At 48.3% G+C, this 17,169-nt stretch overlaps 1 protein-coding gene across 1 annotated transcript in view; it reads right to left on the bottom strand.

The window, feature by feature from the left end:
* Positions 1 to 11,919: 11,919 nt before the first annotated feature.
* The window catches only part of Rasgef1c (RasGEF domain family member 1C), a 67,680-nt gene continuing 62,430 nt past the window's right edge, over positions 11,920 to 17,169 (bottom strand). The window contains exons 12-14 of the mRNA XM_057775305.1: positions 16,231 to 16,354; positions 13,077 to 13,149; positions 11,920 to 12,623 (exon numbers count right to left, since the gene is read on the bottom strand). Coding sequence (XP_057631288.1) covers positions 12,599 to 12,623; positions 13,077 to 13,149; positions 16,231 to 16,354 — 222 coding nt within the window. The 3' untranslated portion in view covers positions 11,920 to 12,598. The remainder of the gene's footprint in view (positions 12,624 to 13,076; positions 13,150 to 16,230; positions 16,355 to 17,169) is intronic.

Raw genomic sequence — 17,169 nt, 5'->3', positions numbered from 1 at the left:
TCTAACCCACCCTATGACCTCATCTACCCTACCTCATGACCCCATCCTACCTACCTTATGACCTCATCTACCACACCTCATGACCTCATCCTACCTACCCTATGACCTCATCTATCCCTATCTCAAGGCCTCATCTCACCTTCACCCCATGAACTCATCTTTCACCTTATCACCGCATGTAACTCTCTTTACAGCTCCCCAAATTTCAGGGCTTCATCTAATGCTCACCTCGTGAACCCATTTAACCCTCTTTATGACCATATATAGCCCCCCACGACCTCACCTAACACTCTATGGCCCAATTTAACCTCCCACCTCAGGACCTCACCTCAGACCCATTTTCAAATACTGTCAACATCTTGGAGGAATAAAGCCTTTTTAACTATGAAGTTTGGGGGAGCACATTGAAGGCATAGTGTGGGGTAGCTAGAAGTGACTCTGGGAAGTGTCATTGCGGTCATGAGTGTAAAGCCCTCATGAGAAAGATTACTGCCATTGTTAAAGAGGCCCAAGGGGGCTGGAGAGATGGCTCAGTGGTTAAGAGCATTGCCTGCTCTTCCAAAGGTCCTGAGTTCAATTCCCAGCAACCACATGGTGGCTCACAACCATCTGTAAAGAGGTCTGGTGCCCTCTTCTGGCCTGCAGACATGCACACAGACAGAATGTTGGATCCATAATAAATAAATATTTAAAAAAAATGAAAAAATAAAGAGGCCCAAGGGCACTGTGTCCTTAACTAGCCTGGGCTAAATAGTAAGACCTTGTCTCAAAAACATAAATAAGAAAAGAGATCTAAGAGAACTCCACACTCCTGTCACATGAGCACATAGTGAGCAGGTACCGCCCCCACGAACCTCACCCCACACTGTGTGTGCACCGTGGCCCCATATTGCCTTCAGAATGGAGAAGGGCAGTCTCTTGTAGCCCTGCCAGGCTGTGGTGTGCTACAAGAGAAGCCTGAACTGCCCACAGCCCAGGTGGGTCACACAGAAGACACAGAAGAGCGTCAACAAGGATCAAGTGTGTCCTTAGAAAGTCAGGCAGGGGCTGGAAGACAGGGAGGCCTTCCAGGAGTGGCCAGAAGCTTGTGTTTTGTGGTTTTTTTGCTTGTTTATTTGTTTGTTTTTTGCTTTTTTGAGACAGAGCTTTTCTGTAGCTTTGGAGCCTGTCCTGGAACTAGCTCTTGTGGACCAGGCTGGCCCCGAACTCACAGAGATCCGCTTGCCTCTGCCTTCCGAGTGCTGGGATTAAAGGCGTGCACCACCACTGCTCGGCCCACAAGCTTGTGTTCTACATAATCTTCCCATTCTAAATGTTTGCCGGCAGTCAACTAAATTGCACCCGTCATACTTGCCAGGCTGTAGGAGCTCCGCCGCTGTCTGGGCTTGGCATTTTGGCTTTTCTGTGGTCATTGGCTTGAACACTGTGCACAAAAGCCCAGGCTGCTGTTTTGTCAGCGTGGGGACCATGCCGACTTCCCGGGCCTACCTCGGCTCCCTGAAACGAAGTTCTCGGTGTGGGATCAGCGTTTCTACCTCTGCTAGGGTGCCACAGAGGTGGTTCCTTCAAGCCGAATTTGAGAACTCTGACAACGGGGTAGGACCTTGAGGCATCCAGAACTGTTGAACTCAACAGTATACTTGACTTTTGGCCTCAGGAGGCCTCCGTACTCTAGCTCACAGAATGATCTGCACCTTGACTTACCAGTGGAGTCGCTGAGTGCAGCAAGCAGCCGGGTCATTCCCAGGCTGCCAACCGACTCAAATCAAGCAAACGTGAAACCAACTAAGCAGTCACCACATCTCGCTCCGGATTTCTATGCAGGAATGCTACCTGACTATACTGCGGGCCGTTTTCCCAACACATTAATATTTTGTGGGATTCCCCATTCACTAGGTATTCTTTGCTCTGTTAAAGTCTGTTAAATTTGCCTTGTCTGAGTTTTTTTGGTTTGGTTTGGTTTTCTGAGACAGGGTTTCTCTGTAGTTTTGAAGCCTGTCCTGGAACTTGTTCTGTAGACCAGGCTGGCATCAAATTCACAGAGATCCACTTGCCTCTGCCTCCCTAGTGCTGGTATTAAAGGCATATGCCACCACCGCCTGGCTTTTTCTCTTTTTCTTTCTTTTTATGCTTGCCGTAAATGTCATATCTGGATTTCCATGACATAAGAAAATTTTGTTCCTGTTACTATTTTGAGGCCAACACAGCCTGAGTTGGCCTGGTATTTGCTCTGTAACCCAGTCTGGTTTTAAACTCACAACAGTCCTCCTGCCTCAGTGTCCTGAGTGCTGGAATCATAGGCATGCATGAACCATCAAGTCCAACTTAACCACCTCCTCAATAAAGTTAGCTGCCGACATAGGAGAGGGGGCTGTTTAACCCAGGGCCACCTTGGTCTTTGGAGATGATCTAGACATGTTACATGTTGGCTTCTTCCCTCCTTCCCTTGCAGTCACGTCACGTTGTAAAGTGGGGGGGGGTAGGTGGGGGGAGCGGGAGGGATAGCGGTAGGGTGGGGGTAAGAAGTGGAGGTGGGGATTAGGGCTAGGGAGTGGGGAGTAGGGAGAGAGGGCTTGGGGGTAGGGAGTGGGGTTGGGGGTAGGGAGTGGTGGTGGGGTGCTAGTGGCCACCTAGAGGATCCCAGGGCTTGTTTCTTCCTTGACACAAAGAATGGCAAGACCAGAGAGAGAGAAGAGTCAGAGAGAGAGAGAGAGAGAGAGAGAGAGAGAGAGAGAGAGAGAGAGAGAGAGAAACGATTTTTCTCTTTGGGATGGGAGTGGCCCTAAAGCTGTGACGTTCAATGACGATGGTTTGGATATTTTTATGGGCCTCTGGGCCTTCCTCTTTTCCTTGGTGCTTCCTTTTAGATCTGCTTCTACCTTTTTCCTCCAAATATCTTTTGGGAACCAGAAATGCCATGGGAGGTGGGGGCGGGGCTTGCTTTCACTTTCCTTGTCTGCCTATGTCCCTCCAACTCTCTATCACTGTTCCCAACCTCAGATGACCCAAGACAATGGCTGCTCTGTCCACCCCAGCCTTCCCTTTCCCTGGTGCTTAAACATCACCACTTTAGGGAGGTTTCCCTGAAACCTCAGCACAGCTCCCCCATCCCAGTCTTCACCCTCCCTGCTTTATTTTCTTTCTTAGCCTAACGGTTTTTACATAATGACAAAACATATATCACATTTTGCTCCTGGTCTATCTCTTAGCTTTGGAGCCTGTTCTGGAACTCACGCTTGTGGACCAGGCTGGCCTCAAACTCACAGAGATCCACTGCCTCTGCCTCCCGAGTGCTGGGATTAAAGGTGTGCCCCACCACTGCCCAGCTCCTGCTCTATCTCTTGAACAATAGTGCCCAGTACAGATTAGAACCTTTCTAATGTTGCGACCCTTTAATACAGTTCCTTATGTTGTAGAGACCCCCAACCATAAAAAGTATTTCATTACTATTTCCTAACTGTAGTTTTGCTACTGTTATGAATCTTAACGTAAATACTGATATGCAGAATATCTGATCCGTGATGCCTAAAGAGGTTGCGACCCACAGGTTGAGAACCACCAGATTTCGTTGAGAATTTGTGGAGCGAATGAATGGTATCTGTGCAGTGCTTTCAGCCTCTGGGCCTTTGCAAGGTTTGAAGATTTGAAAGAAAATGACTCCCAAAGGGAGTGGTACCAGTAGGAGGCCTGGCCTCGTTGGAGAAAGTGTGTCACCATGGGGGTGGACTTTGAGGTCTCTTTTGCTTAAGCTTTCCTCAGTGTGACTTTCAGTTGACTTCCTGTTAACTGCAAGCCAAGATGTAGCCAGCACCACATCTGCCTGCAGAGTGCCATGCTCCCATCACGATGACGATGGGCTGACCCTCTGAAACTGTAGGGAGCCCCAATTAATGTTCCCTTTATGAGAGCTGCTGTGGCCGTGGTGTCTCTTCACAGCATAGAAAACTTTAACTAAGACACAGGGGTTGGTGTCTTAGTTTGGCATGTTCTTTTCCTCAGGAGAACTCCTATGTGGCCCCTTCTTGCCACTCAGACCCCATTGAGTGTCTTTATCACAGAGATTCTCTTAATAAGACCTTCCCCTCCAATGCATCCTTCTTTTCTCCCTAAGCTGAGATAGAATTCATATAACACTTCATCTAACATAAAACTCACCCTCTTAACATAATAATCAGGGCTATCTTGTACAACGACCAATGTCATCAAACTCCCGATCATGGCTACCACCACACAAAGAAACCCCGTGCCTGTTAGCAGACATTCGTCATCTTCCTGACCCAGTTCCTGGTGAAAGATGAGATTATTCTGTCTCTGTGGGTCAGCCTGCTCCAGATATCTCACAAAGCGGAACCCACAGCCGTGCCTCAACTGATTTCATGAGCCATTCACAGTTTCCCTGTACCGGCCGTGCGTACTTAGACATGCATGGCTTAGTCTTTGAGACAAGCGTATGCTACTGGCAGGATCAACCAGCCTTTTGTGTCCGACTTCCTTTATTCGGTGTGAGGTTTTCAAGGTTCATTCCTTGGTGTTGATTGATCCGAACTTCCTCCCTTTTTCTGGCTGAAACATGTTCCATTGTATGGACATAGCACATTCTGTTGGGGGTATTCACTAACAATACATTTATTTTTTTCCCCTCATGCTTTGGATACTATGGGCAATATTGCAACGAACATTTGTGTACAAGTTTTTGCACAAGCGCATGCATTCATTTCCTTTGGGTGTACGTTTACAGTGGAATTTCTGGATCCTAGAGTACCATTAACATGTTCCTTGCTTTCCGGACATTGGGATTCTAACAGTCTCTGCTGGGGCTGCCACTGGGGTACAGTGAGGACAGTAAGTACTCAGTTAGGGCAACCAAGGTCTGCTAAAGTGTCTCATTCGCCAGCAGAGATAATATTTTCAAGATTTAGGACCAGGGCTGGAGAGATGGCTCAGAGGTTAAGAGACCTTGCTGCTCTCCAAGAGGACCTGGGTTTAGTTCCCGGCGCTCACACTGAGCAGCTCATACCTGTAATGCCAGCCCCAAGCAATGTGATGCCCCTTCCTGGCCTCTATGGGTGCTGTACTCAGGTGGCATTCACACATACATAGGCACACGTACACACACACGTACACACACATGTAACCTCCCCAAAAATAAAAACAATAAGTTTAAAGAATTAGAACAACAGCATGGCTCAGCTGGAAAAGGTGCCTGCCTCCAACCCTGGTAACCCGAGTCATCCCTAGAGCCCTATGGTGGAAGGAAAGAACCAAATCTCACTAGCTGATAAGTTGTTCTCTGACCTCCACACGGGCACTGTGGCACGTATGGACCAGCGTCTGATACACTCAATAAATTTAAAAGTGTGACTGGAACACAATTTTACATTTTTACGGAGTCCAGGATGATAACTTGATCTACCAATACAATGTGCAAATGATCAAACCAGGATGATTAGTATTTTAACTAAAAGGACAAAGCTGCAGCTTGAGACAAGAGGAAATGTGTAATCCTGGCTATAAAATACTGACACATGGGCTATCGAGATGGCTCGGCAGGTAAGGTGACTACCGCATAGGCTTGATAACTAGACTCTGACCTCTGGACCCCATGGTGGACGGGGGTCAGATTCCACGGACCCTATGGTGGACGGGGGTCAGATTCCACGGACCCCGTGGTGGAAGGGGGTCAGATTCAGAAAATGGTTCTCTGGTCTTTATTCCCCTGACATTGCTGGCTCTCTCATTGGGCACTAATTTTAAAATGGTGCTATGTGGAGTCATCTTCATGAACTTCTTTACAGATTGCAGCCGATGTGGTAGCCCAGACCTATGATCCCAGTATGCCTAAAGCCAAAACACTAAGGTTGTAAGTTCCAGGCCAGCTTGGACTGCACAGCAAGATTCTGCTTTGTTGTATTTTTGTTGTTGTTGTTGTTGTCAAAACTATTTCATTAAGTTGGGCATAGTGACTCATGCCTGTGACCCCAGCATTCCAGAAGCAAGGGGATGGTTTCAAGTTCCAGAACAGCCTGGACTATGCTGCAGGGTGCAGACCAGTCAGGACTACACATCAAGAATGTATCTTTCTTTCTTTTACTTATTTATTTGGGTTTTTGAGACAGGGTTTCTCTGTGTAACAGTCCTGACTGTCCTGGAACTCACTTTGTAGACCACGTTGGCCTCACAAAGATGGGTCTGCCTCTGCTTTCTGAGTGCTGGGATTAAAGGCATGTGCCACCACACTCAGCTCCAAGAATGTATCTTTAAAAAACAAAACAAAACATTAAGATATCCTTAATCCGAATCCTGATTACTCTACTAAATTTTGCACCAGGCTTGTAACATCCCCAGTCACCCAAGTCCCTTCTGGAGCATAAGCCTCAGACAGGCATCTTCTCCACACACTCAGCGGCTTCGTGGGAAATTCAGGGAAGCACTGTCAGAGTGCGAAGATTAAGCTGCCCGCCTTCTCTTTACAGTATGCCCTCCAGCTGTGTGGTCGACCCTAAAATCAAGCGGGGAGAAAGATCTCCCCAGAGCATCTTAGGGGAAAAATAGACCCAGGACTAATTGATGGGTAGTAGAGGAGATGCCAGTGGGAAGGTCTGTAATCCCTTCTGGTACCTAGAACTCTGAGTTAGGCTATTCCCCAAGTCTGTGCTGGAGCTGAATAGGGGGCGATGGGGAGAGGGCGCCTCCTAGTGGCTCCGAGTAGCACTGCTCGCTCTACAAGCCTCCGTGGTAAATAACACCCAGGCTCAGACTTGAAGAGGGCAGCACAAACCTCAGCAATCAGGATATTATTTTAATGCAATATTAAAAGAAAAAAATCAATCTGTAAGCTGCTGCTTATGGGAGGGCCACTTTATTGGAAATTTAGCAAAAAGCGGAGAACTAAGGCTTCTGGTGCTTGCGATGTTCCACAGAAAGGTACCAATAGGGGAATGGATGGAGACAGCTGTTTGGAAAAGCAATTTGCAGGAGCTGTTTAGATCTAAACCCTTGGTCCCTGGACTCGAGAGATGGTTCAGCGGTTAGGAGCACGCAGTGCTCTTTCAGAAGATCCATAGGTCGGTACCCAGCATCCAAACTGGGGCAGCTCACAACAGCCTGCAACTCGGGCTCTAAGGGAATATGACGCCCTCTTCTGGCCTCTGAGGATACTGCACTTGTGCGCCCCACATATAGTTACAATTAAAAATAAAATATTAATAATTAAATAAAGTCTTCCTCTCTCCTCCTTATACACTCCTCCAGCACCCCCCCCCCTCACTGGTCTTCCAGTGTCGTTATATTTTCCTTTTCTTTCCTACCTGCACAGTGACTGCAGGACCATCTTTCCAAAAAATAACGTGACTGTCAGAACCATGATTGAGTTGTCGACGGTCATTCCACATTCAAGTCATGATAGCTCTCAAGGGCCCAGAAGGTGAGAGGCGATTCCTCTGCACACACCAGACACATGACTGGCTTCTCAGTCTCTCGCCCTCGGCTCTCTGTCTTACATCTGGGATGTCCCCTGAATTCATTACATTTCCATCACTGGGATAAGATTCCTGAAAGAAACATCTAAATGGAAAAAGGATTTTTGCCTTGTGGCTGGAGAGGATAATGTTCACCATGGTGATGAACACATGGTAGTTGGGGTAGCTGGAACACAGATGGCCAAGCTAGAAGTCGCAAAGCCCATGCCCTGGTGACTCACCTCCCTCTGCCAGGCTCTACCTCCTAAAGGTTTCCCAGCCCCCACAACAGCACTACCAGCTGGGAACCAAGTGTTCACACAGCGATTTTCTAGGGGACATTTCCTACCCAAACCACCATATTGTCCAGAGGGCCACATGCCAAAGACTTGGCTGCCAGCCTATAGAGCTCCTGGAGGTGGCAGAACCCTAAGGAGATGGGGCCAACCCGGGAAGAAGTTATGCCACTGAGGTCATGCATGCCCCCAAAGAGGTGGTAGTGGGATTCTGGCTCCCTCCTCTTTTGCTTCTGGGCTACAGTGGAGTGGTTTGTGTGCGTGTGCTTTGCTGTGACCTACGGGAGCCAAGCAACCGTGGCCGAATCTCTGAGATGAACCAAAGCAAGGCGGAGAGCTGACTCAGTGCAGGCCTTCAGTCACGGTGGCAGAAAGCTGAGGGACACACCTCACCACACACATTTGATCAGAGGACACGCCCCAGAACCCTCACATCTTCCTGCCCTTCTCTCTGGGCCCACTGCCCCGATATTATTATATTATATTATGTTATATTATATTATTATATCACAGCCATGCATAGTGTTGGGGTCCCCATGTAGATGATAAGTCATTTTTATTTTGCTTCAAATTCAATCATTTTCTTTGACTGTTTAGTAGTTTACTAGTGTGTATGTGTGTCCCTGTGTGTATCTCTGTGTGTGGGGGGGTGTTTGAGTGTGTCTGTGTGTCTTTTGATTCTACCCTGGTTGGAGTTTATTGAACCCTTTAGATGTGTAATATTTCCACCAAATTTTGGAAGTTTTCTGCTATTATTCCAACCATGATACAAGTCTTCCCACTCTTTGCTATCTTTTTCTTCTGTTTCCATTATGTGTACATCGGGGAGGTGAATGCTGTCTCACGCCCTTATGAGCTCCTGTTCATTTTTCTTGATTTCCCCCACTTTTCAAATAGTGTATTCTATATTCATCCATCATTCTGTCTTCAAGCTTTCTTATTTTTTTCTCTTGCCATTTCAAATCTGCTGTCGAGCTCTTCAGGAACATTTATTTTTAATTTAAAATTTTAGTTATGTGTATATGAGCACTTTACCTATGTGCCTCCTGCATGCAGTGCCAGAGAAAGCCAGAAGAGGGCGTCTGCTTTTCTGGAACCTAGAGCTGCTGCCAGTTGGTAGCCACCATGTGGGTGGTGGGAATTAAACCAGAGTCCTCTGGAAGAACAGCCAGTGCTCTTAACCTTTGAGCCGTCTCTCTCACCACCTCCACCCACATTTTAAAAATCCCATTTATTGTACTTTCAACTTCAGGTTCCATTATTTTAAAAAAAATTTTTTTTTAATCTGCTTGTCCGTGTTCTGTATTTGATAAATCATTGCTATCACATGCTCCTTTATTTCTCAAGCACGGCCTCCGGTAGCTATTTCAACATATGCACAGTGGTTGCTCTGAGGTTTGTTCACCGGATGGCTCCTCTCACAGGCAGTTTCTACCCTCTCTTCAATTCATGGTGTGCTATTTCTGTTTTGTTTTGAATTAATGCCTTTTAAATTTTGGTTGACATTGGGCATTTAGAGTATGGCCCTGGGCATGCACGTGCTCAGTCTGAAAGGACGGTGGCTCGCCCAGGGTGCCCTGTGACGGTCTCCTGCCTCTCCATTCACAGTCAGCCTTTGCTGGTGTCACACCTAACCATTAGGCTCCACCTCATTGGTAAGTAACCAGTCTACCGGTCACAGCGATGTCTGAGGGCATGAAGTGCTGGACCAATGCAATTGAAACTGCAGTTTATTCTGACCCCAAGGGTTCAATTAAAAAAAAATTATTTTCACTGGTAGTTGTTTGTCTTATGGTTTAGCTTATTGGTATCGTGAGGTTGTGACCTATTAATTTCTTGCTATCAATATCCCTTCTGTTTTTGAAATTGCCCTTGGGTTTGAAGAAGTCCTTGAAGAGTTTAGGTGTCCGTGCTTACAGCTTGCCTGCAGCCACTTTCTCAGGGTGACACCTTTGCTTTTGGAGTTGAGTGTTAGGTGGGGCTGTATCCTCATCTTCCTCTTCTTTTCTTCCCAGTGTGGCATTCCCACCACACGGGTGAGCTAGTGTGAGTGTGACCGGGGCCCTGGCCCTCTCAGAGGAAGTGGCTAGAGCAATCTCTGTGATTGGGCTCCTTGCCTCTCGGCTGTGCTCATTCAAGATGGCCCCTCGGCTGGACAGAGCTGGAATCTGGGTGGGAGAGGATGGGAGCCTCTTTCCTGTAGGGCTGAGTCCTGGACCGGGGCTGGAGAGGCAGGTCCGTGTGTTCTTGGCTGTGTCCCTGGAGTTGCTTTCTACTGTTCCTCATGAGAGGAAGCAGTCACCGTTCTAAGGTCACAAGACTCATAGTTCTCACACAGTTTTAGTAGATTTTCTTTTTCCATTATTTTTGATGTGTGTGTATGTTTGTTTTGGGTGTGCTCACCTGCATGTGAGAATGGAGGCCAGAGGTCAATATTTGTTGTCTTCTATTAGTCTCCATTTTTCCGAGACAGGGTTTTTCACTGAACCTGGAACTCACCATGATTGGTTAGACTGGCTGGCCAGTGGGCTCCTGGGACCTGACTGTCTCTCTCCACTGGTGCCGTGGTCACAGACGTGTGCTGCTGTGCCTGGCTTCTTTACACAGGTGCTGAGGAGCTGAACTTGGGTCCTCACGCTTGTGCAGCAAGCATTTTACTCGCTGGTCCATCTCCAAAGTCCAGATTTTCTTGGATAAACGTTCTCGAGTCGCTCCATGATCTAAGCTCATTTCCAGAGAGTTCAGAAGTCATTTCCACCACATGTAGCTGCTTCCCTGGACAAGCGTGTCCGCGGAGCTGTCTACACTGGCAAGGACAGCTGCTCAGGGACTCCTGAGCCATGCTGATGGGGGACGGATGGACACAGCCACCGTGGGGGTCACGGGAGTCGTTTCTTGGCAGTGCCTAAAGCATCCTCATCACACCTGAAGAGGCTGGGCCCCCGCAATGACTGGCTTCTGGATGCTCTATTGTTCCCAATCTTTTTCTCTCAAACAGCTCTCAAAAGTTCATAAGCACAAAGGCCAGATGCATCACTAGAGGTGACAGTCACAGACCACATCTGGATATTTGTAGTTATGGTGACAGCTCTCTACTCTGCTTTGGCTACTGTTCCACCACCCAGAGGTCCGCCGTGTGTTGGAAGCTTGGTCCCTGGATGTGGTACTGGGGGGAACCTTGGGGCTTTTATTTTTTCTAGATAGGGTTTCTGTGTGTAGCCCTGGCTAGCTCTGTAGACCAGGCTGGCCCCAAACTCACAGAGATCATCCTGTCTCTGCCTCCTGGGTGCTGGGATGAAAGGCGTGTGACACCATAGCGTGGCAGAGCCTTGGAGCTTTTAAGAGAAGGACCCTAATGCAGTCCTTGAGACAATTTTTGGTCCTTGGGGCAATGGAGGGTGCTGCTCTCTCTATGAACCCCGCACTGTACTCTGTTACAGGGAGGAACTCTTCTCTCGCTTTCTGTAGGCTTGACAATCCTCTACCCTCTTAACCTCCATCGCTGTAATCTACCCTGGTGTGCCACAGTAAGGGGCTTGTCAGAGTTGAGTCAATTCAGGTGCCATGTCCCTGACTCCCCCCCCCTGCCCTCGTCCTGTGAGCTAATTAGACCTCTTATCAAGTTAGTCTCTTCGAGTATCTTGGGAAGTGACAGAACAGTGACTGATACCCTGTGAGAGTCATCACTTTGGGGCACATCACTTTACATTATAAACAGCAATGCCTGGGCATTTCTTGGAGGGCTACATGTGGACAAGTCACTGGCCACGGGGCCCAAGGGCTGATGCACTCCCCAAATTCCAATGGACAGTGGTGAGGAGCTGCCCGAGGCAGAGGAGGCCATCGTGGCTGGAAGTTGCCAGAACTTTCAGAATTCTAGGGACCCCTCAGGGGCCCTTGAAGTTGTCTATGCGGCCAGCAGATGGGGATGGAGTTTTCCACCTTACTTTTTTTTTTCACAGGTGCTGGAATCCAAACCCCAGGCCTCACGTTTGTACGTGACTGAGAGAGCAGTCTCTCAGCCCCACATCCTATTCGGAAAGCATATTGAAACATACGATCCCAGGGGCCATCTGGGATCCCTGCATTGTACTCCACTGACGCTCTTCTTGGATCTAAGGATCAGAGACACACGACAGACACTCATGTGCAGGATAGGCGTATAAACGTGTTTACTCCAATTCTAACGTTTACAAGGGAGCTAGGCGGAAGGTCACGATATACACATTGCCAACTCCGTGCCTCCCGTTTGTCTTACTGACTGGGTTCACCGCTGCCGCCGGAAGGCTATCCTGATACCAGCAGGATGCAGAAGGAGATGGGTGACCGCAGGAACAAGTCCACTGGGAGGGACAGGACAGGGGTCCGTCAGCAGAACGCCAGGGGCCAGAGTGGGCTCCGAGCTGGTGCGAGCACACCTCATGCCTGCTGCAGTTCCAGAGGCTCCCGAGTCACCTGGTGACACATGGTGGCGGTGATCTCCACAGCACAGGTCACTCAACAAGATCACGTGATTGCGGTCACCCAGCTCATAGCAGTAGCGCTGTGTCCCTGTCCAGAATGGACAGACTGAGTATGTGACCCACTCGGTCACGAAGGCAAAGTTTGCCCCAAGCATGTCACCCATGCTCTTGGAGGCCCTGTCAGGTCAGCCAGGGCTGAGATCCCAGAAAAGGTTGCCTGTGCCAATGTGGCCATTGTGGCAGGTGCCAGGTCACAGGGACTGATTTGCAAAGTAGTGAGGTTTTGTGTCAACCTCCACCCATTGGGCCATCTGCGATGAGGTTGGGATGGGCTGCGTCAGCTCCATTGCTTCCTCTTCCTCTTCCTCCGCCTCAGGACTGCTCATGTCTTCCCCAGAATAGAAGATCTGCAGATTCAGACACACGGGAGAATGAAGTGAAACCCCTCCCTGTGTCCACCATAGGGCACCTTCTCAGCATAGCAGAGGTGGCCAGAGAGGGCGTGGCAGATGCTTCTCTTTGACTTCCAACGGGCTGTGTGAACAAGCTGAACAAGCTGGAGACAGTGTGGATGGGGTGGGGTGGGAGTGCACATGCATGTGTGCTATTTTCAGGCATGGAAACACGGACCAGGAGTTCCTGGCCCCGGGAGATACATCCCGACTGCCCCATAGAAGTGCAACGACCCCAACGAGGGGTCCTTGGCTCAGCCGCCTTGCATTGGCCAGAGCCCTTGAGTTCTGCTCTGATGTCTCTGTTCCTGGCGTGTTCCTCTTCCCTCCCTCAGGCCTGTCCTGGCCCCAAGTAGCAGCTGTCTCCCTCCAGCCATGTCGCGTGCCCCGTCCTGCACACAGACCCACCTTAGAGACCTCCACCTCTCCTTTTCTGTTTGGTTCTCTGGGCTCTCACTCTCGTAGGAAGCCAAATACAGACCTAAACCAAAACGGAAGTGAAATTAGGCAATTATGGCAAGTGACCGTAACTCTTTGTTTACCCAGAACTTGATCTGCTTTTTGTTTGTGATTTAAACTTCTCCTTTGGAGGTCATTGCTCATAGACAGTTTTAAGAAACAGCATGCGGAGATCCCATGGTCCCTCTACCCAGTTTCGCCCACAGTACCCACATGCAAAACTATAATACAGAGCGTGTCCTTCACTTATGATAGTTTAATGGACAAGATTTTCCTGCTCAGGATGCTATAAGGTGACACATGTAGCAGAAAACACAATCTGTATTGAATTTGGATTTTTGCCTTGGCCAGCAATAGGAAGTGTGCTCCCCTCTGTGAGCTGCAGCCACACCCCCATCAGTCATGTGACTCCAATACATACAGTGCATCTTATTCAATAAACAACATGAACTATTCCACACGTAGTGATATAATCTGTTTTACGTTAGGCAAGGCATGAGAGCCCAGCACTCAGGGGGCAGAGGCAGTCAGATCTCTGTGAGTTCAAGGCCAGCCTAGTCTACATAGAAAGTTTCATAGCAGCTAGGACTACATAGTGAGACCCTGTCTTAAAAAAATAATAAAACAAATTCCCTGGATGGAGATAGAGACAGAGACCCACATTGGAGCACCGGAATGAGCTCCCAAGGTCCCAATGAGGAGCAGAAGGAGGGAGAACATGAGCAAGGAAGTCAGGACTGCCCACTGAGACAGTGGGGCTGATCTATTAGGAGATCATCAAGGCCAGCTGGACTGGGACTGAAAAAGCATGGGATAAAACCGGACTCTCTGAACATGGCGGACAAGGAGGGCTAATGAGAAGCCAAGGACATGGCACTGGGTTTTGATCCTACTACATGTTCTGGCTTTGTGGAAGCCTAGTCAGTTTGGATGTTCACCTTCCTAGACCTGGATGGAGGGGGGAACCCTGACTGCTCTTCGGACTGGAGAGGGAGGGGGAGAGGAGTGGGGGGAGGGAGAGAGGAGTGGGAGGAGGGGGGAGGGAAATGGGAGGCTGGGAGGAGGCAGAAATTTTATTTTCAATAAAAAAAAACAAAAACAAATGCCCAAAACCAAGAATAGTTGTCTTTGTGTTAGAGGGCCATGCGATACTGTAAGAGAAGCTTTCTAAACATGTTTATAGCAGGCTGCACTAAGCCGTGATGGTCCATAAGCTAGGGTACTAGAGATGTGTTTCTGACTTATGGTATTTCCAACTCAGGATGGGTTTACTGGGGTGTCATTCCATCATGAATTGAGGTACCCTGGTACAGTATGTACCATAATCAGGACACTGACATTGGCAGAGTTTAGACACAGGACATTTCCATAACAACTAAAGCACCATGGGCAAAGGTACCCTTTAGAGTCACACCCACATCCTTCATGGCCCCACACTTTCTCTTTCTTTTATCCTCCCCTTCCCCATCTTCTCCCTCACCTCTCCTTCCTTCCTTCCTTCCTTCCTTCCTTCCTTCCTTCCTTCCTTCCTTCCTTCCTTCCCTCTTTCCTTCCTTCCTTCCTTTCTTTCTTTGATTTGGGGACTGAACCCAAGGCAGCAAATCTATCACCAAGCCACACCCCCAACGACCCCACCCCTACTTCTAATTTCTGACAATTACTAATATATTCTCCATTTCCTTCTTTTAATAATTTAAAAATGTTATATAAATAAAGTCATCTATATTACATAGATAGATAGATAGATAGATAGATAGATAGATAGATAGATAGATAGATATTTAATCTTTTTGAGACTGGAGACTCATCCATGAGATGGCAGGTATCAATGGCATGGATCCTGTTTGTCTAAAGCACGGGTGTATCACCAGGATTGTTTTCAGCTTGAGGTTGTAACAAAGGAAACTTATAGACACTGATATATGGGGTTTTGTTTCTCTGTAAGCATGGATAGCATTTATCTAGAATGAGCCAATGCCCAGGACTCTGCAGTTTCTTAGTCATAAGATGTCACCAGTACTCAGTTTCACAACAAACTCTTTGCAGTTGGGCATGCTGGTCCTTGCCTGAAATCCCAACCCTGGGGGACCCAAGTGTGAGTTTGGAGCTATCTGGGTTACATAAGTTCTAGGCTAACCTGAGCTACACAGTGAGATTCTACCTCAACAAACAAAACAAAACAAATATAGCTAACCACAAAAAGCGAAACCAACAAACCCCAAACCAAGATTTCTCTGTCTATACTGACACTTCCTGGGATGTGACGCTGCTTGTTATGACACGGTTATGTCCCAATAAACTTCTGAAAAACAAAACCACTACTGCCAAATCTGTACATTCAACAAGCCAGACCTGGCACCACGGGCCTGCAACCCCAGCTGCTCTGGAGGCCAAGGGAGGAAGATCACAAGGTCAGATTTGCCTGGGCTACAAAATGAGTTCAAAGCCATCCCAGGCAACTTAGTGAGACCTTGCCTCAAAATGAAAAAGAGGCCTGGGGACAGAGCCCAGGAACAGGACATTTGCCTGGTGATGTGTGAGGCCTTGGGCTCAGTAGTTTCCAGACATCAATGTCTCATGTTGGTGTGTATCCCATGCTACCCTCACACATGTGCCCCATACACCACCCACCATCCACGGAGAGACCCATAACTCCACTCTCCTGGCGTGAGTCCCAGATCTTATCCTCACTCCCATGTTATTAATGAGGAAAACCAGGGAGGGTGATGTTGAAATGCACCTAGGCCCTACTCTAGTTCTTCCATTTTGTATGGAATTCTGACACCACGAAAAGGCAGCCGTGTTCCTTAGGCTTCTCATGGCAGCGGGCGTGGTTGGAAAGCTTAACAGTGACCGCTCTGTGCTCAGAGAGGACTCTGGACTCAGTGGTCCTTGAGGTCCTAGCCTGCGACCTGTTGGGTTTGTCTTGTGCTCCTTAGGAGGCACCTGGGCGTTGGTTAGACAAGAGAATGTCTAACCAGCTCTGCTTGGGGCCAGCAGGCTTGAACTGTGTCTCTGCCCAGAGTTGAGTTCCCAGCATGGTGACCGACTAAAGGCTGGACAGTCCTACTGCCTGGATGCTGAGGCCATGGGGCTGCCTTACCGTCCTCGCTGAAGATGGGGGCAGTGTGCAGGTAATGGGTGATGCTGGGATCTTGCTCAAAAGGACATTCCACTTGTTTCCAGGTGATGAACTCTCCAACCTGTTTTGCCAGTTCCAGAAATTTCTGCAGGGTTTACAGACACACAGAATGGAGCAAAGTGAGTGGCTTGCCTTGGCTTCATCACCCTTATGTGATCTTGTGGATCTGCAAAGGAACATGGGGCCACAGGTGACAGGAGAAGGATGCTGGTTCTGTGAGAGCCACCTTGCCATGTCTCCTTCATTCCTCTTAGCAATCCATGACCCCTGTCACCTTAGATGGGTGGTAGCAGCCATTGGCCCACAGCTTTTTGAGCCAATGTCTCACTATGCCCTGATGGCCTGGAACTACCTACATACATCAGGCTGGCCTCAAACTCACAGAGATCCGCCTGCCTCTGCCTCCAGAGTGCTTGGATTAAGGTGTGTGTGTCAGATACTTGTTGACTTATAGGGTTCTAGTTCAGTAAAAATATTTCAATAAAATTTAAGTAAAGCGATTTATGTTATTTTTATATGTAAATATGTGGACATGTGTACATGATTGCCGGTGCCCACAGAGGCCAGAAGAGGATGGTGGAATCCCTGAAGTCGGAGCCCCAGTCATCTGTGAGTGACACAGTGTTGGGAACCAAACTGGGGGCTTGTGGATGATCAGTACATGTTCTTAACTGCTGAGCTATCTCTGCAACCAGGTGAGGTCTTAAAAATCTTATGACATGTATTTATTGTGCATGTATGTATATGTGTAGGCGTATGTGTTCATATGTGGAGGTCAGAGGACAACTCGCCGGAGTCAGTTCTGTCCTAGGGATGGAACTCAGGATGTCAGGCAGCGAGTACCTACATCCACTGAGCCATCTCAACAGCCCTAAGGAAATTCTTTTACCTGTATTTTTT

Source organism: Chionomys nivalis, chromosome 7, assembly GCF_950005125.1.
Source record: "Chionomys nivalis chromosome 7, mChiNiv1.1, whole genome shotgun sequence".
NCBI classification, from domain to species: Eukaryota; Metazoa; Chordata; class Mammalia; order Rodentia; family Cricetidae; genus Chionomys; species Chionomys nivalis.
This window is presented reverse-complemented; position numbering and strand designations above follow the sequence as displayed.